This window comes from Mercenaria mercenaria, chromosome 13, assembly GCF_021730395.1.
Source record: "Mercenaria mercenaria strain notata chromosome 13, MADL_Memer_1, whole genome shotgun sequence".
NCBI classification, from domain to species: Eukaryota; Metazoa; Mollusca; class Bivalvia; order Venerida; family Veneridae; genus Mercenaria; species Mercenaria mercenaria.
Window position 1 is genome coordinate 13,428,125 of NC_069373.1, and position 25,678 is coordinate 13,453,802.

General features: G+C 35.1%; 2 protein-coding genes and 1 long non-coding RNA gene across 3 annotated transcripts in view; all 3 read right to left on the minus strand.

Moving 5' to 3' along the window:
- Window positions 1-681: 681 nt before the first annotated feature.
- The window catches only part of LOC128547828 (uncharacterized), a 283,211-nt gene continuing 258,214 nt past the window's right edge, over window positions 682-25,678 (minus strand). Inside the window, exon 2 of the long non-coding RNA XR_008366676.1 lies at window positions 682-1,220. This is a non-coding gene — a long non-coding RNA (uncharacterized LOC128547828). The remainder of the gene's footprint in view (window positions 1,221-25,678) is intronic.
- LOC123529763 (UPF0739 protein C1orf74 homolog) lies at window positions 3,084-4,223 on the minus strand. Its single transcript, XM_045310282.2, has one exon. The coding sequence runs from the start codon at window positions 4,221-4,223 to the stop codon at window positions 3,447-3,449; it is 777 nt and encodes a 258-aa protein (XP_045166217.2). The 3' UTR covers window positions 3,084-3,446.
- LOC123529764 (ribonuclease P protein subunit p14-like) lies at window positions 4,371-24,664 on the minus strand. The gene is made up of 6 exons (XM_045310283.2): window positions 24,616-24,664; window positions 13,559-13,625; window positions 12,580-12,664; window positions 12,019-12,095; window positions 10,305-10,383; window positions 4,371-4,508 (listed from the first exon to the last, which is right to left on the minus strand). The coding sequence occupies exons 1-6, from the start codon at window positions 24,647-24,649 to the stop codon at window positions 4,437-4,439; spliced, it is 414 nt and encodes a 137-aa protein (XP_045166218.2). The 5' UTR covers window positions 24,650-24,664; the 3' UTR covers window positions 4,371-4,436.

Here is a 25,678-nt window from a genome sequence, read left to right on the forward strand (position 1 = left end):
TACATTAAAATCATTCTTTATAGAGATAGGGGCTGTTTTGCCAGAATGCTCAGCTGTGATACACAGTGTAAGATTTTGTGCAGTGTAAATGGTCATGGTGTGCATGTTTCATTTACAGAGTGCACTGAATGCCTGTAAACTGTAAGATTTGAGTGAAGTATTCATTCCAGAAAGACTCATAAGCTTTTTAGTAAGCTCATATATTGGATTTTTCTGAGCTGTTTGGCTCATTTTACCTAGGGTAGCCATAAATGAATGATCGCTGAAAAGTATATGACACATATATGTACAAAAGCTATTCATTCTCATATTTGCCACATACTGGGCTGCTTAAAAAGGGCAAATTTGACAGCTACAGGATTTTTCTTAATTCACATTTTACTTTTTCGTGTGAGTAGACTCCGCGTTTTGACGTGCTTTTTGTAATATGAATAGTTTTCCTTAAAATTGGAACAGTGATATTGTAATCAGGCTTGAAGTGGCTCTTAATTTGGATAGATGTATATTAAGGAAACATGCTGTTTTTTATTTGGGGTGAAAATCTCATCAAACAAAAAAGTTATAGAATTTTGCGTTTTTTTCATCTGAAAAGTACGCGAACTTTTTTTTTGCTCAGATTTGACCGATACCATGTGTAACATTGGAAGCTGTCAAATTTTAGTGCATGGTTCAACAAAGGTGTAACTTTCAGATTTAATTTGCTATACATCTGAGATTATACTGGTAAAATATTTTTTAGTTTGGAGAGAAAAATAGGTCTAAATAGGCACAAGACCACAGTTATTTGCCCTTGGTTGACCACAATACGGAAGTGGTTACGCGGAAAATAGTTCCTCTGTTTGATGGTGAATATTGGTGAATTTTTGACTGAAAGACCTGCAATAGATGGCATGATTTAATAGAGGAGATATAAAATAGTAGGTACATGTACAATTTGACAGAATGTAAATGTCAGAATATGCATAACATGACTTTTTGATAGGGCCTGTTTTGCCTGTTTGCGGCCATCTAGAGAGTATTCTTCATACGCATGTGATTTGGTTCAAAATGGTGGAAAAAAGAGCCGGTCAACCCAATGTTTACTGTGGCTGGAATTTTTTCTCTTGGATAGTTCTGTTGAGTTCAGGTATTTTTATAGGGGTTGGAATGCATGCAAAATTGCTATAGTGTCCAGTGCCTATATAGAACATATAGTAAAAATAACTGTGGTCTTAGGCCATCTGCAGTTGTGGTTAATAAATTGTAGTATTTGGGAGTCAGTGAACCAACTTTAAGCACTCAACTATTTGAACATGTTTGCCAATAAATGACTGAAATGAATGTACAGATTTTTTCCAAGAAGCTGATGAAAAAAGAAAGGAACATGAAAGAAAGTTCCCAATTTATTAAACTGGTAGTTTGTGTTGTTTTGTTTTTTTAATCATTATTTGGGTTTATAGTCACATAAGCACAAATTATACTGAAACTTCTGTAGTTAGCTAAATTGCTATTAAATTTGTAGAATATCAGGAGAGGGGCAGACTGGGGATCGAGAATAAGTCAGTGTCTTGACTAGGTAAAAAACTGATGCTAGTTTTATGAAAATCTTCCGAGCAGTTAAGCAGATATGGAGTGGACACAAACTAAAGCTATTTGACCTGCAAGTGTGACCTTGACCTTGGACAATGCGAACTGCTTTAGCACTCGACATATCACGAGGAAAACAAATGATTTTATGAAAATCTTCTAAGTGGTGTAGTCAATATGGAGTATACACAATGTTAAGCTATTTAACCTTTGACCTCAAAGTGTTACCTTGACTCTGCACATCATCCTGATGAGGTTAATATTAGATGCAAATTTTATGAAAATCTTTCCTGCAGTTAAAAAGATGTGAATGGACACAAATAACAGATGGCCCAATAGACGGATGGACAAATGGACATGCTCTACTCCCAATATAGCCCTTTTATACTAAAATGTATCAAGGGGTATAATGAAGTCTACCTTTTCCAAAGAGCAGTTCTCATACCAGGTTTGGTGGTAACTGGGGCAAAAGTTATAAAGTGAAATTGAGGTACTTGTCATAAAACTTTAATTTGAAAGCAACCACAACACCAACATCACGGCGAGTACAGTAGCCCTATTTACTTTGTATAGTGTAGTTAAAAATTTAATTGTGCTGTAGTAGGAGAAACATGTAACAAGAAGGCCATTACAACACTCACCTAACCATGACCTTTTGACATGATTCACTGTATCATTAATATACAGCAATTCTCTTTTTAATAGTATGAACAACATTCACTGTGAAATATGGTAGATATGACCTTGGGAAGAATTTGTTTGAAGGTATTTTTTTGTAATTCCATCAGCCTCTACTTGCAGTCAAACATAACTACTTGAAAAATCTTGAGAAAGGTCAATCCAAGGATGTTACAGAGCAAGTTTGGTGAAGATCTGTCATACTTAATGATATTACATACATGTAGATTAAAAGGTTTTTCTATTTTTAGTTCTGATAATAGGGGTCATTGCATGGTTTGTAAGAGAAATTTGTTTACTGTTTTTCTAAGTTTTAGCTTAGACTGCTCCTAAATAGGATCAAGGAGAACCTTTGATACCGACTGGAGAGAGGTTTATATAAGGATGCTGCAGTCTAAAGCAGAACTTTTTAACGTACTTTACAAGGATGCTACAGACCAAGGTTGGTGAAGATCTATTACATGGTTGTTCAAAGAGTGTTCTATTTTAGCTTTGGTAGCATGGGACAAGCAATTTTGGGAAAGACCCTTACAAAGATGTTACAGAAATTTGGAAAAGATGACATGTGGTATGCGCGAAGAAGTGAATTACAGGATTTCTGTTTTTAACTCTGTCAGCCCCTAAAAGGGGCCAAGTGGAACAATTTAAACAAACATGAAGTCCACGCAGGATGCTACAGACAAAGTTTGGTGCAACTCTAACCAGTGGTTTCAGAGAAAGACGTTTAAGCAAACATCGTGAACCAAGATGACAGATGCAGGCTGACCATCAGACCATCAACCTATACTAGTAGCTCACCCTGAACAAAGATCAAGTGAGCTCAAATGCCAACACTCAAATAAATTCATTTTTTGTTTATTCAATTCATTTTTAAGCATCAGGACCACAAACAGAAGAATGATAAAACTTGAGAAATTTTCAGACTGAAAAATATTCAATGCAATGAAATAAATGCTATCAACATTTCACCAAATATTTGCAGAATGTCATACATGAATGTAACCTCTCAGTAATAAGTGATTTTCACTGTAATTTAAATTTCATCCAACACATGACCAGTTGAGAGGAATTTTAAATAAAGATCAAGTGTGAAATTTCATGTCTTTACACTTTTTGAACATTAAACCTATTTTATGAAGTGCAAACATTTATTTAACAACTTTAATATTAGTATACTGGTAACATATGTAAAATTCTGTTGTTCATAAACAAACAGCTTCTAAAACAATTTCTTCAAATGTTATCTCTACATCAGTAAACACCATTTGATGCTGGACTCTATCTTTCAGTTGAGCAAACCATTGGTCTACAAAAGGTCTACAAACAGAGTTAAGGCAAGATGGATAACTGAATGAATACAAACAATGACGATCTATTTTTGTTACTGATTTAGGCTTTGGTCCATTTTTCTGAAGACAATCAACTTTTACACTTGTCAGTTTTTCCATTGACAGACAATTATCTCCCTTGCCATCAAGATTGTCATACCAATAAACAACAGGATAGTTCAAAACCATACCAAATAAGCTGGATACATTACAAGAAGGATAGCAGTGGGGCAAAAGCTTCACCTTGTTGCAGTCCAGTACATCTATTATTTTATCAAGTTCTTCTTTTATGCCTGATGCAGTACTTTTGTCACTACGGATACACGGTTTGTTTTTAGACCCTGATACATCAATCAATGTCTCATTACAGTCACTAAAATATGCACTTTTCCTCAATTCTTCAACATTAACAATTAAGCAATCCATACCAATCTCTAACACATTCAGATTATTTTTAATTAGATGTTGTTGTTTCAAATCTTGCAGTAACTCTTTAATCTTTTCACCATTAGGCTGTCCTATATCATACAGATACCCTGGTTTAATCCCTATGTCCACCGCTGTTATGTCCACCATCAAACTCTCGGTATGTCGAACTACCTTTCTGCCCAGATGTTTAGTAATGCTAGTTCTCCAAATTTCCATTTCCATGGTTCAACTTTACATTTTTCATAAAATTCTGCATGGCACTTACATATAGTTTATTGTCATATCTTTACTGAATAGTCTACAACTTCAGTTAGCTGAATATAAAGTAAACTGCTGTCATTCTGCTTGATCTTCTTGGTAATATTGTACACTATTTTAAGCAAAAATATACGCAAATTATCCTAATTCACATACAGGGAGGCTGCCATCCTGTAATTATTTTTCCTGTTCCACTTCTATAACCATAGATCTACTGTTACATGCCATGGCCATTAAATGTGCAGAAACCTGAAATAACAATGGAATTAAAGTGTTGCCTAATTCAATACTATTTTTTTGATGACTTTTCAGTAGTTTACTAAACAAGAAGGCCATGATGGCCCTATATCGCTCACCTGTTATCATTGCACTTGAGGACAAGAAGGTCCTCAGAAAAAATATCGAAGTCCAAAGGACAGGAACAACAAAGGAAAGAAATTTAACCAAAAAGAAAAACAAGAGCTGTCGGAGGACAGCAACGCTCGACTATTCAACAGCCTTGTCGACTGAATGAATAAGGAAGTCGAAAAAGGGACATAATTTAGTAAAAAAGCAAAATAGGCTTATGGAACCTGCATAGTGCTTATCAGCTCATGACAGTGGACACGTGTGTGAAGTTTCAATCCATTCCCATTAGTGGGTACTGAGATACCAGCTTACATATAGGAATTTAACCAAAAACTCCTAAGTTGAAAAAGGGGCATAATTTTGTAAAATGCAAAGTTGAGTTATTGACCCTTTGCATTGCATGTCATATCATGACAGTGAACAAGTGTGTGAAATTTCAATCCTTTCCCATTAGTGGATACTGAGATACCAGCTAACATACAAAAACTTAACCAAAAATTTCTATGCTGAAAAAGGGGCATAATTTTGAAAAAAAGCAAAATAAAGTTATGGGACCTGCTTTGTGCATGTCAGATTATCATGACAGTGAATAAGTGTGTAAAGTTTCAATCCATTCCAATTAGAGAGTACTGAGATACCAGCTTACATACAAAACCTTAACCAAAAAGTTCTAAGTCAAAAAAGGGGCATAATTTTGTAAAAAAGCAATATAGAGTTATGGAACCTGTGCAATGTAAGTCAGTTTATCACAGTAAATAAGTGTGTGAAGTTTCAATCCATTCCCAAAAGTGGTTACTGAGATACCAGCTTACATACAAAAACTTAACCAAATCGGGACGCGGACGCCTGGGCGAGTCCAATAGCTCTACTATTCTATGAATAGTCGAGCTAAAAATAAGTTTCAAATCTATATGCCTTTTAGTAATAGCTGTATGTACTTGCACGCAAAACTTTAACCAGAATTTGCTAAGTCCAAAAGGGGGCATAATTTGGCCAAAATGAAGGTCAGAGTTATGGGACTTGCTGCTATCAACTAGTTTTATAACCCCGAAGACACATGTGAAGTTTCAAATCAATATCTGCATTAGTTTTGGAGATAAAAACTTGCATGTAAAACTTTAACCAAAATTTTCTAAGTCTAAAAGGGGGCATAATTTGCTCAAAAAACATGTCAGAGCTATGGAACTTGACCCAGTGAGGTTGGTAATTGATCTAGAAAAAGAAAAAATAAGTTTCAAATCTATATGCCTTTTAGAAATTGCTGTATGTACTTGCACGCAAAACTTTAACCAGAATTTTCTAAGTCCGAAAGGGGGCATAATTCGGCCAAAATGAAGGTCAGAGTTATGAGACTTGCTGCTATCAACTAGTTTTATAACCCCGAAGACACATGTGAAGTTTCAAATCAATATCAGCATTAGTTTTGGAGATAATAACTTGCATGTAAAACTTTAACCAAAATTTTCTAAGTCTAAAAGGGGGCATAATTTGCTCAAAATACATGTCAGAGTTATGGGTCTTGACCCAGTGAGGTTGGTAATTGATCTAGAGAAAGAAAAAATAAGTTTCAAATCTATATGCCTTTTAGAAATTGCTGTATGTACTTGCACGCAAAACTTTAACCAGAATTTTCTAAGTCCAAAAGGGGGCATAATTTGGCAAAAATGAAAGTCAGAGTTATGGGACTTGCTGCTATCAACTAGTTTTATAACCCCGAAGACACATGTGAAGTTTCAAATCAATATCTGCATTAGTTTTGGAGATAGTAACTTGCATGTAAAACTTTAACCAAAATTTTCTAAGTCCAAAAGGGGGCATAATTTGCTCAAAATACATGTCAGAGTTATGGGACTTGACCCAGAGAGGTTGGTAATTGACCTAGAAAAAGAAAAAATAAGTTTCAAAGCTATATGCCTTTAATTGATGGCTGTATGTACTTGCATGCAAAAACTTAACCAAGGTGTGACGCCGATGCCGACGCTGACACCGACGCCAGCGCCGGGGTGAGTAGAATAGCTAGACTATTCTTCGAATAGTCAAGCTAAAAAATTCTTACAAGGTACAGATATGTCAAAATACACCTAAAAATTGGAGGTACCATCCATGTTGTACCACAGAAAAGAAGTCTTGGTTTTTCCCTATGGCCAATAATAAAAAAAGTTACTAAAAATAAGCTACTTATAGTAACGTAAAAGGGAAGTAATTAAAAAGAAAATTATTGTAAGTGAACAAAAGAAGGATCTGCCAAATAAATCTGTTGACATAAATGAAATTTCAGATCAGTATCTTCATTAGTTACGGAGATATACCCATTTTAATTTGAAACAAGCAAATTCGATGAATTGGTATCCCCCGCCGGAAGGGTTTGTGGTCAGGAATGGCAAAAAAATATATCCGGCAAAATGTTAAGGATGTTACTAAGAAGCAAAAGAAGCAAATAATTTCATTTGTCAAAATCAATTTAACAGAAAATGAATGCTATTTTTTGGTTGGGGGAGGAGGGGCAGCGGGGGTGACTGGGTGAGGATACAAAACATCGATTATTGTCATTGATCATCGATGTTGATTATAAATATTGAAATATGGATGGAAAATTGAAAATGAAAAAAAAAAAAAATATGTGTGTGTGTGGGGGCGGGGGGGGGAATGACTGGGTGAAGGAGTGAGGTGGGGGAACAGTACAACTTTGTATGTTGATAAATATTCATGAAAGTCTGAAAAAAAAATGATAATAAAAAGGAAAGAATTTTTTTTTTGGGGGGGGGGGAGGTTGGTTGGGGGAGGGGGTGTGACGAAAGCAAGGTGGTGACGAGGTGTGGGTACACAACTTCACATGTTTATAATAAATGTTCACGGAAAAGAATGAAAGAAGTTTTATGAAATTCTACCAATTGATTGGTTTGTTATGTACAAATCTGTAGATTTTCAAATAATTAAAGGGCAATAACTCTTAGGAAAATTGACCAATTGAAAAAAAAAATGACATACATCATCAAAGTATGTTGATTCATATTTATTTTAAGTTTCATGAAATTCTACCAGCTTGTTACTGAGAAATGGCTGCAGACGTGGATTTTTCAGTAAATAAAGGGCAATAACTCCAAGGGAAATTGACCAATCCAAAAAAAAACTTGATGGACATCACTGCAGTATGTTGGTTCATATTTATTTCAAGTTTCATGAAATTCCACCTGCTAGTTACTGAGAAATGGCTGCGGACGGACATTTTTGGGCATTTTTCATTATATCAAGGGCAATAACTCTAAGGGAAATCGACCAATCAAAAAAAAAACTTGACGGGCATCATCGCAGTATGTTGGTTCATGTTTATTTCAAGTTTCATGAAATTCTACCAGCTAGTTACTGAGAAATGGCTGCGGACGGACACACGCACCACGCACGCACGGATGCACGGACGTGACGGACAGACAACACCATTTCAATACCCCCCTCCCGATTTCATCGGCGGGGGATAATAAAGGTAGGTAATTTGACATAAAATCAGTCCATAGTTATCTACCCTGATTGGCTCAGTCCAACTAATGACAATAATGAAATTTCAAATAAGTCCTATAAGTACTTACTGATATAAATCCATTTTGACTACAATCAGGGGAGGTAATCAGATATAAAATAACTCTGGACCCTACGATTGGATCTGATTTGTCATGGAATCCAAGATTTATTGTTGTTGAAGGTATTTTGGAAGTTTGTATCAAATAAAACCATAAATGAAGTCTCTATATAGCTGCAAAAGCCAAAATAGCCAATTTTGGACCTTTAAGGGGCCATAACTCTGGAACCCATGAAGGAATCTGGCCAGTTCAAGAAAGGAACCAAGATCTTGTGGTGATACAAGTTGTGTGCAAGTTTGGTTAAAATCAAATCAAAAATGAAGTTGCTATTGTGCAGACAAGGCCAAAATAGCTAATTTTGACCCTTTCAGGGGCCATACCTCTCAAACCCATTATGGGATCAGGCCAGTTCAACAAAGGAACTGAGATCTTATGGCAACACAACTTTTGTGCATGTTTGATTAAATTCAAATCATAAATGAAGCAGCTATTGTGCAGACAAGGTCAAAATAGCTAATTCTGGCCCTTTCAGGGGCCATAACTCTGGAACCCATAATGGAATCTAGCCAGTTCAAGAAAGGAACCAAGTTCTTATAGTGATACAAGTTGTGTGCAAGTTTGGTTAAAATCATATCATAAATGAAGCTGCTATTGTGCAGACAAGGTCAAAATAGCTAATTCTGGCCCTTTCAGGGGCCATAACTCTGGAGCCCATTATGGGATCTGGCCAGTTCAACAAAGGAACTGAGATCTTATGGCAACACAACTTTTGTGCATGTTTGATTAAATTCAAATCATAAATGAAGCTGCTATTGTGAAGACAAGGTCAAAATAGCTAATTCTGGCCCTTTCAGGGGCCATAACTCTGGAACCAATAATGGAATCTAGCCAGTTCAAGAAAGGAACCAAGTTCTTATAGTGATACAAGTTGTGTGCAAGTTTGGTTAAAATAAAATCATAAATGAAGCTGCTATTGTGCAGACAAGGTCAAAATAGCTAATTCTAGCCTTTCAGGGGCCATAACTCTGGAACCCATAATGGAATCTGGCCAGTTCAAGAAAGGAACCAAGATCTTATGGTGATACAAGTTGTGTGCCAGTTTGGTAAAAATCAAGTCATAAATGAAGCTGCTATTGTGCAGACAAGGTCAAAATAGCTTATTTTGGCCCTTTCAGGGGCCATAACTCTTGAACCCAGAATGGGATCTGGCTAGTTCAAGAAAGGAACCGAGATCTTATGGTGATACAAGTTGTGTGCAAGTTTGGTTAAAATAAAATCATAAATGAAACCACTATCGTGCTGACAAGAAATTGTGGACAGACGACGGACGAAGGGCGATCACAAAAGCTCCCCCTGTCACTACGTGACAGGTGAGCTAAAAAAAAAAAATTCAGAGAGTTATTAGCACATGACCATTGTTCAACACTTTCTGTTTCTTATCTACAACATAGACATCATAAAGATATCTAATTCATAGCAACTGGCAGGACCAAATTTATTTATTTGGGTTTTACAGCGCACCAACACAATATAGGTTATATTTGTGTCAAACAGGACTACAGATTTTGGTTTCATATCTCATTTACATCGGAATAAAAACATGAGGTATGGAATCAAAATTTGCATACCTGCTGGAATCACAGAGTTATAGCAAAACAAAGAGTGTTAAGACCCCATTAGTCGCCTCTTACGATCATGCATGGGTAAGGCAGTGGTTCCAATTCTTTTCATACACAGATCGTCCCAGAACCACAGGGGGCGGCAGGACTCAAAGAGGGATCTTTGAGCTAGGGGTCCAGATTTTGCGCATGACATGTTGTCTCATCATGGGGAACATTTGTGACAAGTACCGTTATGGAACAGACACAAAATTGCGGATGGACAGATGGACTGTATGACTGACAGACGGAAAAGTGCAATCCTACAGTCCCTGTAACTGGTTTTTAACCAGTAGTCGACTAATAATTCTAAGGTTAATCTTCTACCAAACAAAAACAACAACAGAAAATGTCCAGTATTCTGAGACTAACAGATGAAAACCTCTCTTCTTCAACTAGTAGCAATTAAACAAACATCAAACTTCATAATGTTATGGTAGAAAGATTGAAAGTTGTATATATACCTGAAGCACCCTAAAGGCACACGCTCTTCCCCTGTAATTGCCATAAAAACTTAGTGATGACCATAGTTTCGTCAAAAATCTGTAGAGACAGAATACATGCACACAAATTATAGTAAAAACTAGCGAAACACACCTTAAAATCAATCAAAGTGATACAGATTAATGTCATTAACATTTTTTTCTAACCCTTAAAACTATTTCCTAAATAAGCAAAACTGCTGTGTGGGGCAATATACTGTAAACTCATTTAATTTTGTGGGCATTAACTTCTTTGTTTTGTCAAACAAAGAACTATTTCATGGGGACATGAATATGTGAACTTAAAATTCTAAACATAAGTTAAATAGAAAATTTGCCTATTCGCCATACTTTGACTTTTGACCTAGTGACCTCAAAATTAATAGGGGTCATAGGTCAAGTGGTACGACCAAGGGTTACAAGTACAGCACCATCACAAAAAAAGTCCTTTAAGCATACAATCAAAGGCCTGAAGGGCCTGAGTCGGCTAATGATTGATGTACTGACAGTATAGTCTACCAGTTTCAGTTTGTTTTTAGTTTCTTTCTTAAAATTTCATAACACAGCTCGATATTTACCCAAAATATTATATCCGGATACGATTACACTTTTCTCCAGTTTCAACAATATATTTTACAAATTGTGATGATACGAAGACATTTAGCAGCAATTGGCAGTATCTGACATTGAAGTTTACGGTTAAATTACCTCTTATTTAAATCTTTTCATAAAAAAGTTGTTTCGTTTCGTGAAAGCAGCCAAACATAGACGATCTACTTTCAATTTCAAAAACTACTAGAAAATACAATTTAATGTTTCGCCGATTTGTTTATTTCTCGAAAAATAAGAATTAAAATCATTTTTAATATCAGTAGTAACTAAACAAACCAGTAAGAGCTTCTTCTTCCGATAATTTATCCGTTTACTGACTGCAAAATTCAACCCACGCAAAGTTTATAGAAATCATACGATGCGTGTTTACGTTCAATGTGGGAGAATTAAGGCTGATCGGCTATGTTACCTAACGCATCCAGACGATTCAGATTTTGTTTTTAAAAAAAAATTGTGTGCGTTTCTGTAATTTTATATACGTTTTTATACGCTTAGAAATTATTAGACATGCGTATTTGCATTATTTCTATACGTAATTTACGCTAATACGCATCTTATCTGGAGCCCTGTGGAACTATTTTTTGTCTTTCACTGGATGTTACCCAAGCTTTGTAAGCCTGCGCAATTCTTAAAATGCACATTTATGCTTAATGAGTTACATTCGAGTATTGCACAATTACAAGTCATAAATATGACAGATTACATCGTATATTGGTCATAGCAAAGGGAATTGACACAACTTAACTTCATTCATGCAGTGAACTGTTTGAAGTTTGAGAAATCTAATGGAACTACATCCCTTCACGTGTTATTCGGTCCATTTAGAGAATCGCTGAACAGCAAGGACTCGTCAAAAGGCTTTCAGCCTTTAGCCGACTCAAAATATGGTCATAACTGTTTCATTATAGCCTGTATATATTGCATACATATTTCATTTCAAACAGACACCTGCCAACTTGACACAGCTACTTCATAGCTCTGTTTTGCAATACAGAACTGTTAAAATGGCATACTGCAGGAATCTGGCTTGTTCTACAGTGATATACAAGGAATTAACAGCTAGATAACACCACCTGCATCTTACCTGTGGTATATTCTAACAACTGCTGTTCTGTCAGCTTGGTCGTATCTCAATATGTCAATCAAAGTCGATGCCCCAGCCTGAAAAATTGAAACTTACCCTAACTTTTTGTTTTACTTTTGTTGGCATTAGAGTCACAATGACACAATTATAAGGTCATATAGCCACCTGCCCAGCTTTTGATGGTGAAGAAAGGGCTCCCCCATGAAGAACCACCAACCTGTAAGCCAGCTGGATGGCTTCCTCATATAAAGATTTTTACACCCCAAGCGAGATTCTGGACCCACACTGGTCAAGGGCAAGTGATTTGAAGTCAGAGACCTTAACCACTTGGCCATGGAGGCTCACTGAGACTTTATCTTAAATGGAAATCATTTTTTCCTTCTCACACTACAAAGACTGTTATTGATTAAGAAGGTAAAGCTTAAAATTATTAGAACAAGAACTGCATTAACAAAATATGACATGTATTATTGATTGAAAACTAAAATAATGTGATATGAAACAGTAACAAACACTATTTAAATTGCCTGTAGAGTTAAATAAGTGTCAATTTGACCTTACCAGTCCGAACAGTGATGTTACAGCCTCTAGAATGATCTGCTTGAAATCTATAGCACTTATCTCTGGGCCCGCATCTTCAAAATCTCTGAAATATGATATTTGAGCCATGCCATGAGAAAACCAACATAGTGGCTCTGCGACCAACATGGATCTAGACCAGCCTGCGCATCCGCGCAGTCTGGTCAGGATCCATGCTGTTCGCTAACAGTTTCTCTAATTCCAATAGCTTTTGAAAGCGAACAGTATGGGTCTTGACCAGACTGTGCGGATGCACAGGCTGGTCTGGATCCATGCTGGTTGAAAAGCCACTATGTTGGTTTTCTTATGGCATGGCTCATTTGTTTAAACATTAAAATCTAAATGGTAACTACTACTATATGATTATGTACACTGATGTGTAATATGAAGTAAAATTCAATGTCCATATATGGCAGATATTTCAAAATATATTCATATATGAAAAGACATTGTGTCTAAACAACATTTGTCCTCCATCTCTGTTTCATGTGTGGAAGTTGGCAGTTACTTGCAGAGAACAGGTTTGTACTGGTACAGATTCCAGGAACACTGGTTAGGTTAACTGCGTGCCATTACATAACCGAAATACTGTTGAACAATGGTGTTAAAACCAAAACAAACAAATTTCATATATGCAATTTTGCATCAAAATATTAAGAGGTTCAACTATAATCATTTAACTCTTACCCTGCCATGTTTCTTAAATGGACTTGTCCATAATTCAATATCGGCAGTACCATTTATTATTCAAAGGGGTGTTCACTGAAAACTTACTGACTGAATAGCGAACAGTGCAGATCATGATCCGTGCAGGCTAATCTTGGTCTGCACTGGTCGCAAAGGCAGGCTAAGGGTTAATAAATTTGATCATTTGCCATAATCACTTTTTACTGAAAATACATGATTTTACTGATGTTGTTTAAAGGATGTTTGAAAAGTAGACTTAAATTGTTATACTTACAGTCTCACATTCAGGTAACAATAGTCTGTTGTTCCCTTGGTTACCAGTTTCTTGTACATCACCAGGTCTAAACACAAGAAAATAACAAGTGAAAATCTTAAGCTTACAAGTTTCCCAGGCATACAATTTCCAGTGTTTTCGCAACACTGTATGTTAAAATCGCAATTCAAATTTCCAAAGTGGAAGTACAAACATGGCTCGATACTAACAGTGTCAATTCTAGCAAGGGACACCCATTATTCAAAGCTAGGTGTTTCTCCAGGATACCTATTTTCAACAACGATAATAACAGCCACATTAAATGCGTGTACCCAGTTACATTCAAAGATTTCTTAATTCTAACAGAATATTCAACCAAAAAAGAATATGTTTTCATCTCACAATAACTGCTAAATCTTAAATTGTAGTAATTTCTTTTCCTACTTCAATTAAAACTCAGCAACAACCTATATCAGTTAATACAAAATAAAGCATATAGACGGTTGCAGAATTTAATTTGAAACATGAAAAGAAAATCAAATGAATATGATTTAAGATTTAGTTTAGTAGTTTGGCTGAGTACATTTTCATCCTTTCAAACCGGAGGGATCCCTTGTACTGGTGAGGGACACCAAATTCTACAGGTAGGGGGCACTCTGGGACACCACTGAAAAAAGTTAGTGTCAAGGTCTGACAAAATAAAGGAATTGGACCGAAATTTAATTTCAGGTGACTGCATGACCTCTTTTTGACAAGCTTTCATCAAATGAATAGGTCACAAAAATATAAACCACATACATGCAACTATGGCACTGTTATCAAATTAAGTGGTTGTAGATATAAAGGTCTCCTCTATTATTGCTCCTGACTTCTATCAACTACAGTATTTTTTTTTCTTCCATAACATCTTTCACATCATTTCATTTGAGCCTAATACTTGCCTCTGATTTTGAGAAACCAAGTTACATTTTATATATAAACTTGAATGGCTTCAGGAGCTATCTGCTATGAGCAAAACCTCACACTGACAATATCTTTATCAGATCAGATGGTTCCAACTTTGTTTGAACATTGAATTTCATGAAGAAGATACCAGTATGAACAAAATGATATATTTCTGGTCTTTTAGGTATGATTTAAATGAATCTCTACCTGGTATATACCCTATACAAGAGCTCCGCAAAGTGTTTGTAAAGTATATAAAGGTAATAGTCCAACTAACTATACGCGAGTCACGATATTGTGATAACTTTTTGCACAGGTCAATATCTCTCCTCCATGTACAACATAGGAAGGACATTTTCTGTGGTGAACCTTCCACGGCAATTTTTAAATCGCATTTTACTATTAAAAAAACAAAAAAATTAGTCAAATTTTACACGGTGGGGAAACCAAGAATGCAACGTCATCAAAACCCAGCGCAAAAGAGCTGACCACACACAAATTTACGTCGATTCAGGTCAGAAAAGTCTTGTAACTTTTTTATTACTACAGCTTTCGACTCGTGATAAAGAGCACCGTACCCAGCCTGAAGTAACTATTCTGCGGTAGTGTTCCATTTTGTACGTATAGTTTGGTTTTTGCTCGAAAACGCGAACAGTTGGCAAAGAGGGTATGAGCTGTACCACACTTTTGTCTAAGAAAGTCAGTTTTCACCGTATTTTCTTGAAATGAGGACAGATTTGACGCTCATTTAATATCAGTGACTAGCATAATAGTCAATCATTGTTTTATTTTGCTATTTTCAAGGATATTGACGATATTTGATTCAAAACAAACAACATTATTAAAATGAGAACATCCACACTGACGACTTTGTTGGAGAACATCCACACTATTATAATGCACTATTTAGAAAAATCTAAGACAAAACCGTTTTGTTTTAAAATCTGACATGTGAAAAAGTAAAGTAAAAGTGATAAGCTTCACAGCATTCAATCTGCGCGTCATTCGTTATTTTGTTTCGGATGACAGTGTTTGTTTCTTTTTATGACATAAATTTAATAATGTCAATTTGAAAATAATGTTGCAATCCGTAGGGCGTTTGATCTATATAAATATTTAGTAGAGTAGATTCTACATGAATAAGATCGTGTTATATATAATATAATATATAATATAAAAATGGAAAAGAAAACATAAATCTTTTTTCCACCTTTTTAGTGTTTGAAATTATTTTTCTCCAATGTCATTGCAGTATTTTTGGAATTATGGGGAAATTAATTTTGGTAAATCAACATTTACTTCCAGTCATTTATTAACCCGGTAAGTCACATACTGTACGCGGAGCTTAAATTTGTTAACAAAAAATAATTTTAAACACTAAACAGGTTAGTCAATAATTAGAAAAATAAAACTTCTCATTCCATTTAAATTATTTTGGCAACAATTACATATGCGAGATAACAAAGTATATGTATTTTTTTTTTTTGCCAAACCACAAACCTATACTTAAACACCCTTACAATTTTCCTGGCTGAACTATTATTAACGAAAAATACGGCTCAAGCTCTATAAAAGAGTTTGAAATTATTAAGATCTGCTAATATGAATAGGTGTCCGCAACTAGTAAACTTATTAATACAGTTGTAACAGTATTTAGTGTTTGAATATATTTTTTGTCCAATGGCATTGCAGTACATTTCAAATTATGGGAAATTTATTTTAATAAATCAGCATTTGATTGAAGTGCGATATTAGGGGCTAAGTTTCAGCCGGAAAACCTGCTCTGCGGGAACACTTAGTCACAGCGGAGGGAGAAAACTAAGGATGTGATGAGTGTGGAAATGTGTATAAATACTGACGAAAGTTTAAGGCGTTACATGAAAATCTTTCCCGTACGATGCCTAAGGTAGTTCTACAAGTTCGGATCCATTTTTTTCTTCACTGATTTGAAATTTGATTAAACTCCGATTTTTTCCAAATTATAGAATAAACATGCAACTTTTGGCAAATGTAATTTGATAGTGTCATGTGATTTTTCTGCTAAACAAAATGTTTTGACCTTAGGTAACTTTTTGTAATATGTGCCTATAGGAAATCATCTTTTCAAAAGTAAATTGCCCCCCAATGAAGCTTTTAATGAATCTTCTCAGTCGGAAATATAAGCTACGGTCTTACGTGTGCCTTTATTTAAGTTTATACAGAATTCATTTTAGGTCGATTGTGAAGGAAGTTCTACAACTTATATTAACCACTCTCGACCCCTCATTCCTGACTGGGCCAACCGCCACAAGGGTATGAGAGAAGAGGACAGTTTCCCTTTTAATGCTGAGCGCCAAGCAAGGGAGCTACTGATACCATTTTTCACGTCTTTGGTATGACGCGGCCGGGGATCGAACCCACGACCTTGCGCACTCGAAGCGGACGCTCTACCACTAGGCTATAGACGTTGCCTTTATTTTAAGAGATCAGCGCATTTCAAGCTGATTTAAAGACACTATTTAGAACTATTTAATGTTCGAACAATTTTAATATCAGGTTTTATCTTTAGAAATGTAATATTGTTATCATGGGATTGCCATTCAATAAATGAATTTCGGTTCCGTATGCAGAACCCAGGCTTTAGTCTACGTAATGATAATACATTGTATGCCTTTCTGCCGGTTTATCAAATGGGCATAATCACCTTGAGTGATAATGCCCTTTTTATGTATAAAGTTGGATTGTATTTAATATTTGAAAGAGACTTCCATTTGCTGAAATAAGATTTAAAATATCTTACAGTTATAATATTTAGTTAAAGTACTAACTATCCGTGTTTTATGCACTTTGGGATTGATATAGTTATAAACAAAATAACAATACAATAATTATTCCAATCCTTTATTTGCTTTTAAACTTTGTGTGCAGGACTTTTATGCAAATTTGTCTTGTTATCTTAAAATAATGTTTTTCCTAAGATGCAATCAATCTGAACACAGTGTCCTTATGCCACACTATACACAGAGATTAATGTTAGCCTAACATGTGCTCAGCCATTGCTATATGATTTGGCAGATCTATTTTAACTGGTCTATAGCCTCGCGGTAAATGGTTTGAACTGCTGATTGTATGTATAGACGACATTTGTTGTTGAACAACGTAGCTTGACTGCCTAAGACATAGCTTTTAAGAAGCATAACTGCAATAATGGTAATTAAGAGTGTGGATGTTCTCCAACAAAGTCGTCAGTGTGGATGTTCTCATTTTAATAATGTTGTTTGTTTTGAATCAAATATCGTCAGATATCCTTGTAAATAGCAAAATAAAACAACGGTTCACTATTATGCTAGTCACTGATATTAAATGAGCGTCAAATCTGTCCTCATTTCACGAAAATACGGTGAAAACTGACTTTCTTAGACAAAAGTGTGGTACAGCTCATACCCTCTTTGCCAACTGTTCGCGTTTTCGAGCAAAAACCAAGCTATACGTACAACATGGAACACTACCGCAGAATAGTATACTCCAGGCCGGGTACGGTGCTCTTTATCTCGAGTCGAAAGCTGCAGTAATAAAAAAGTTGCAAGACTTTTCTTACCTGAATCGACGTAAATTTGTGTGTGGCCAGCTCATTTGCGCTGCTTTTTGATGACGTTGCATTCTTGGTTTCCCCACCGTGTTTTAAGATACTGTGAAATCATTTAAATTCGCTGGCATGAAATTTCGCGCAAACGTGAAAAGGGACTGTTTCGCGCGGGCTTTAATTCGCGTATTTTCAATTTTAGAAATGAAGAAATAAAAGCAAAAAATAATAATAACGCAGTCTTAAATTCGCACATCGGTCCTAGCGCAAAATATGCGAAAATTCGTCCAAAAAATGATTTCACAGTACCTGGAAAAAATATCCATTTTTTCCTCCCATTCAATTAATGTTTATGTGAATATTTACTCATCAAAATTTTTGTGAATGAGTAAAATCTAAAAATGGCTAGGAGTAATTCTACTCCTGAAAATTTGTAAATGTAAAACAAAAACAGAAATCAGTTTTATAACCTATTTATTTGGTGCTACACCCATGAATTTGTTTGCAGTTCAGTTTCATTTCAGCAATCAAGATTTCGATTCTTTTTTTCCCTTGACTTGCTTTGGCTTCGCACTCTCTACTGACTCCTAAAGAATATATATTTAAATTTTAATATACCTTTAATTATGTTTTGGGGATCATTTTTTGTTGGTTTCAAGAATGCTTAGAGCACTTTTTACATTCTTAGAAAGAGACATTTTTTGTTGTTTACTCCGCACCGGGAGTTGATATTTCAAATCGACACCGCTTTAACATACACTACCATACCATCAATATTAATTCCCAACTGTTTGATTTATGCACAAATTGAGTGTATAATATAGTTTAACCTGAGTTTATAGAGTACCATTCAATGTGGGAGAATTAATGCCGACCGTGCTCTTGTTACAAAAAGCATCCGGATGGTTCAGATTTTGTTTACACCAGTAAAAAGTCTTTTTGTGCGTTTCTGTAGTTTCATACATGTTTTTATATGCTTAAAAATTATCAGACATGCGAATATGCTTTATTTCAAAGCGTAATTTACGCTAATACGCATCTTATATGGTGCCTTGGTTTACACACATTTTACATGGCTCCGCTTTGTGTCACATGATCGGTAATGACCAACCGCACTGTCAGCTGTACTGAGTGTAATGGCGGACATGTAAATACAGCGAGGTAGCCAAATGAAACATATAGTGTTTACGCTTTATTAACATGTTTTACTGTTATGTTTAAACCATATGTCACTGGGAAAATATGCCTGTGTCAAAGTCTGTGTTATTGTGTATCTTGTATCTGTATGTCATGTGTTAGTGTATTTCCTTTCATCAGTTCATCTCATTTCATTTTTCATCTATTCACTTTTCATTTCATTTCACCATCTCAGACTCCTAACCAAGGTGATGGACCTCATTCATACTTCATTAATTTCCATTCTGCACATTATTCACACTTTTCTATGCACCTGTGCACTGAAATTATAGAAGTTATGCAAGAGCCGAGTTTTTGTCATCACTCTGACAATTTAGTGCCTGGCCCTGGGTATATTTACAGGCTCCAATATCGTTTTATCGGCTGAATAATGCAGTGATTTATTGGAAATATTTAGTATGTATTCACACAAAATTTTAATTGCAGGTAAGTATCGATATCTTAAGTAAATAACATTAAAACTATATAAAATCATTACTTATTCATTAGGAAATCTATTACCGGATGGCTAGAACGCAGGGTAGGCGTCCAGTTACCGGACAGCTAGACACTTCCTATTTTGTTTTACCATTTCATCGTTTATGTATATGGCCTAATCCTGTTTTTACCTAAATCTATTTTCCCCACAGAAAATGTCTTTACTGGTTTTGACGTAAAGAGAGGGATTCTGTTCTATCACGACAATAGCTCAGAACAAAGAGCTATCAAAATAAATAGATCGGCAACTTGAAAGGCATACAGAGCAAATCTTGCCAACATCCCATGACAACTGAATGAGATCTCGTTTACCGGAAGTGACGCGTTCTCCGCGCGCCATTTTGCATGCAAAAGCCATTATTCATCGGTAAATTAATTATCACCGTATGACCACGCTTCTTTTGATGGCAAGAAACGTGTACTTTGTGTCTTAAATTAAGACTATTTCACATTAAACTAATGTTGTTTTAGAAGCTAAACATGTATTTTAAATGTAGTTTTAAAGGTAGCCTGGAGTTACCAGTATTGGTGGGAATAAGGATTCATCTCCTATGCATTTGTCTAAACTTGGGTTAAATATATCAAAATGAACTTATTTTGATACATTATTTACTAGTGCAACCTAAAGAGATCCAAAGTTTTTAAAACCACCTTTCAATTTAAAATCAGAGCCATTTTAATAACATGACCCAGGTATAAGCGGTATGTCTAAATGCTGTCACCTGAATCAGTCTACTCGTTGTCCATACGGTTAAGTGATATTTATATGGAAAAGTATGTCCAAAACATTAAAGTTATCATAAAAGCAATACTTCCTTATCATGAGAATGAATATATTTACTGATATTTGTAATATTTGTAACAAGTAAGGTTAACCATAACACTGGCAGTGAAAACCACCATGCAGTCTAGCCTGTTTGCAAGCAGCAGTATAAGAGGTAGATGATGGTGACATCCTTTATGATTACTGTTTACATTCTCCAAATTGAGTGAATACAAATGAGATGCAACTATTTACCTGCAATCTTTCCATTTCTGGCAGAAAAAACAAGATTTATTTACATTAACATGTGAAACAAATGGAAGTAAAACAGTACTTTTTACAACAAAAATATATAAGAAGATTAAATTTTGGGAATACCCTGTATGCTAATTCTGGATAATGCATATTATTTTTACATATATTTGTAATTTCGGCAGATCTTGAAACTACATCATACGAAATAATGTTTCAAATGGTTAAAAAGTGTGGGAAGTGGAGGAGATTTTGTAACAGTGGTAAAAAGTAATAAGAAATTCATGAAAATTTACACATGGGTATTTTAAATCATCATTACTTTTTATTTAAAATCACATTTTGCAAAGTTTGACAGCTGTGATGTAGTTAACAAGTTTACACAACCAGTGCAAAAACTTGTTATGTCATACGACTCCCTGTTCAAACAAGGAGCATGCTTAAACAAAATACACTGACTCTGATGAAGAAGTTTATACTTCTTTGCTCAGCATCAGTTTTGACGTCAAATTATTTAGACTAAAACAGGCTGGTAACATTGCCCGATCGGGCTTTCGACATAAAAACTAATATTACTTGAAAAATAATGAAGATATTTCTTTCAAACTTGGTCCATTTATTAAGCATAATATATGATGCATATTAAGATAGAAATAACTTTGTTGCCCCCCGTTTTGTTAGAATTATTTCCCTTTTTCGGATTTTTATGATGCATAATTTTTGAAGTCCAAAAAAAAAATGTTTTAATGCAATGTTTAAAACAGAAAAGGGCTCAGTGGCTTTCTATTTCTCCAAACTTGTGCGCAATTACCTTTATTCTATATATTTAGGGTTAATACTTTGTTTATAGTGCAGATGTATGAACAATTTTTTTACAACTAACGTTTTCTGTATTAATGTTGTAAGTGAAAGCACAGTAAAATGTACACATTCGTGTACTAGCGCAATAATTTACAGCATTAGAAATCCATTGAATCCTTTTTTGTTTTAAACTTAACATTAGAACATATTTTTTGGACTTCAAAAATTATGCGTCATAAAAATCTGAAAAGGGGAAATAATTCTACCAAAACTGAAGGCAACCAAGTTATTTTTATTTTAATTTGTATCATATGTAATGCTTAATAAATGGACCAAGTTTGAAAGAAATTTCTTTATTATTTTTCAAGAAATATTAGTTTTTATGTTGAAAGCCCAATCGGGCAATGTTACCAGCCTGTAAAAGGTAGAGCGCTTCTAACTGCGTCTGACAGTATAATCTTTTTTATCTCAGGTCTTATACTCATAACTCTGGGTCATTGCAGGTAGTAGTCCAAATAATTGTACTCGAGAGTTGAATATTGTTATATTTTTTTGACTTGTCGATATCCGCCTCCGAGTACAAACCAGAAAAGGTAAAGAATGTGATAGCACTGTCTTCTTCTTTGAGTAAAGAACACCCAATGGAATCCGTTGGGCGGGAATTATGTTATAATAATGCAACGGATAAAAAAAGAAAAACATACATAGAAAGCCTGTAATTTTTCCTTTTCAATGATGTATATACATGTATTATCGAGATTTCTTGAGAAAAATTCAAACAATGGCAGTTAAAAAAATACCAACGTTTAACACGAGTGTACTACATATTGGAAAATGGCCGATCACCGGTAAACACAGTATTACACGAAGCGTTTTCATTGGTCACGCCTCCGACCGCCACATGAAGACGATTGAAATGTTAGAGGTTTAAATTTTTTACAACAGAAATTCTTGATAAATATGTCCTGTTCTTATGTTTTTTATTTACTATTTATGATTTAAAACAACAGGTAAGATGTTAGGGCTAAAGAAAAATCGTGACTACTGATAAATCGCACAGGTGGCAGTATCATTGATTGGTCACCCCTTCCCCACCCTAAGACCCGTGATACAACCCTGAACAAACAATCTGACATTCTCGGGTGTTCCTTAATATCCCCACCCTACAAGACCCCTGATACAACCCTGAAAAAAAAATTTTCAACTATCAAAACAGTACTTATTAGAAGGTATAAAGTCTGCTATATGTCCATTTGCCAAACAATGTGGAACATATGATATCGTCGTTTCGGCGATTTTAATAGATGCATTCTGACGGCATATCCCTATGCCTATCATTCACTTAAATAAAAAGGTCTGCAATTCCACAGTTTACCTAATTCAGATCCAACGAATGACTATATTCTAGCAAAATATTTCATTTTCATGGTATTTTGAGTTGTTGGAAGCCATCTTGGATTTGGCAGTACCTGTGTTGTAATACACGATCTGATTGGACGAGCGTTTCAGTTTCAAGATGGCTTCCAACAACTCAAAATAATGTGAAATTGAAATATTTTGCTAGAATATAGTCATTCGCTGGATCTGAATTAGGTAAACCGTGAAATTGCAGACCTTTTTATTTAAGTGAATGATAGGCAAAGCAATATGCCGTCAGAATGCATCTAAATCGCCGAAACAACGATATCATAATGTTCCATTGTTTGGCAAATGGACATATAGCAGACTTCATACCTTCTAATAAGTACTGTTTTGATAGCTGTAAGTTGAATTTTTTTTCAGGGTTGTATCAGGGGTCTTGTAGGGTGGGGATATTAAGGAACACCTGAGAATGTCAGACTTTTTTTTCAGGGTTGTATCAGGGGTCTTAGGGCGGGGAGGGGTGACCAATGAATGATACTGCCACCTGTGATAAATCGTAATTTCAATCGACCACAGTTTCCACCACAGTTTTGATTGTTTCTGGTTGAGACCTCTAGCCTAGGTATAGTCCTATCAATAAGACCTGACATAACATATTTTAACATTTTGACGTCTATCGGTTATGTCAGGTCTTATCAGATCGCCATGTATAACATGTAGTGAGAAGCGAACACACTTCATGTCGCCTCTAATCTTCAAATTATGAACAACATAACCCAATCCGAAGTGAAAGAACACTACTTACACCGAAAATAATCCTTTTTTCAACTGCACATGTGAATAATTATAAAATAAAAGTTACTTTTCATATATAAATATCGAGTTGTTTCTCTCCACTGTATGTATTGCCGTGTATCTGTATTATGGTGTGCAACATTGCCGGTCTATTCCGAATGTTGTGTAAACACAGTTTATTTTGAGAATCAATTTTAGACAAAATATTTTCCCTCTGGATCAATTGGCAAATAGTTCACGTGGAAAATTGTTTTCGTCTAAGTCGATTCTAAATATATTATAACCTGCTGAATATGCTTGAAAAATGGCGGAATGTGTATTGAAAACTGAACACAATTGACATATATTGGATATGAGGGCTTTTAAAGGTAAATTTAAACGATATATTACTAGAATATGATAAATAACGGTAGGCTGGACTGTCTAAACCTGCGTATATCGTATATTTTTCGTGTGAGAAAATGCTACATTCTACTGATTAGGGCCCTTTAGACGTTACAATGCAGATTGAATATAAAATGTAAAATAATAAAATAATGAATGTTGAAGGTAAAATGAGCATGTACACGTCTAATATTTTGGACTAGCCTAGGTAGACAACGTAAAATATCAAAATGTAAAATCGGTCTACCCGAGGTCTCATTATTTAGACTATGCGGGTAGAAGAAGACGTTTTCGAAATGTAACTAAAAGATTACCATAGACTGTTGTGATGTTTTTATCTGTTATCCTGTTATCTGACCTGCAGCACGCTCTAAAATATTCCAATACAAATGGCGTGAATTTTTGCAAGGGAAGTAACCTTGTAAGATTATTGTAGTCTTGGCAAATTGTAGTTACTTCCCTTTAATATATGTCACATGATTCCGGCGGTTTTTTTAATACATTACACGATTACAATTTCAATTTTCACCATAGATCTACCTGATTTTTCTCCAACTTTTCTCTGTGTTGTCATGAAAGGGCATGGCAGACTAGAGAGAAATAGATCTATGAACCGATCGATTTGTAAATAGTTTATTATTAAAATGTAGATCTACTTTTGTAAAATATACTTCTTTGCCTATTAGATTCTCTATATGATATCTGTTAGTAAAACTCGTTCTTAATATGTCCCATTAAGAAATGTCCAAATAACACATAGATTTTCTATTTCAAGATGGCTTACGGTAAAAACTGAAACTGAATAATTTGATTAAACGCCTATTTCTACAGTGACATATTCAATGGCGTTGTACATAATAATTATAACAGTAATAAAAACGACAATATCAATAATAACAATCATAACAGCCTTATTCAAACAAAAAGTCATGACCGCACCCTTCCCCCTGTTGTTTTGTTTTACCCCTATTGTGAATACCAGGGCTTAATGCCTTACATGGTACGCCCAGACGGGCTGCATATAAAGACCCCCACCCCCTCTCCGGTTAATGGTGCCATCAGAGACTATTCACAAACAAACAAAATACTACACACTACCTTACACATAGAGTCTGTACCAACAATTACTTGTAATTTAACAAATACAAATGTTGAAAGTAATGACCTTCATGTTACAAAATTTAAAATCCATCACCTGCTGCTATCGCATATAAAACAGTTATCGAAAAAAAAAACCAAAAAACAATGACACGTAGAGTCTCTGAAATGCAGTGTCTAAAGATTTTTTGGAATGTGTCAAGTGATTTATTGTTGCGTAGTTCTAACGGCAGCTCATTCCACAGTTTTGGACCATTGTACAGAAACTTCTACCATTGAATGTTTTGCACTTGTTGTATGGAACAACATAACGGCATTCAAAATATTCTAATGATCTCAAACCTTGTCTTCTAGGAGTATACTCTGTAGGCAATTCTGTTAAATACATTGGTGCTCTGCCAGTGTGACAGCTCTACATGAAAGAAAGTATCTTGAACTCAATCCTTGCTTTCACCGTCAACCAATGTAGGTCATACAATGCTTGTTTAGAACTGTCAAATTTCCT

Coding starts and splice junctions, on each gene's coding strand:
- LOC123529763 (XM_045310282.2), bottom strand. CDS start 4,223: ATGGAAATGGAAATTTGGAGAACTAGCATTACTAAACATCTGGGCAGA.
- LOC123529764 (XM_045310283.2), bottom strand. CDS start 24,649: ATGACAACACAGAGAAAAGTTGGAGAAAAATCAG. Junction 12,665..13,558: donor TGTTACCTGAATGTGAGACT/GTAAGTATAACA, acceptor ATCATATTTCAG/AGATTTTGAAGATGCGGGCC. Junction 4,509..10,304: donor GTGCCTTTAGGGTGCTTCAG/GTATATATACAA, acceptor TTGTTATTTCAG/GTTTCTGCACATTTAATGGC.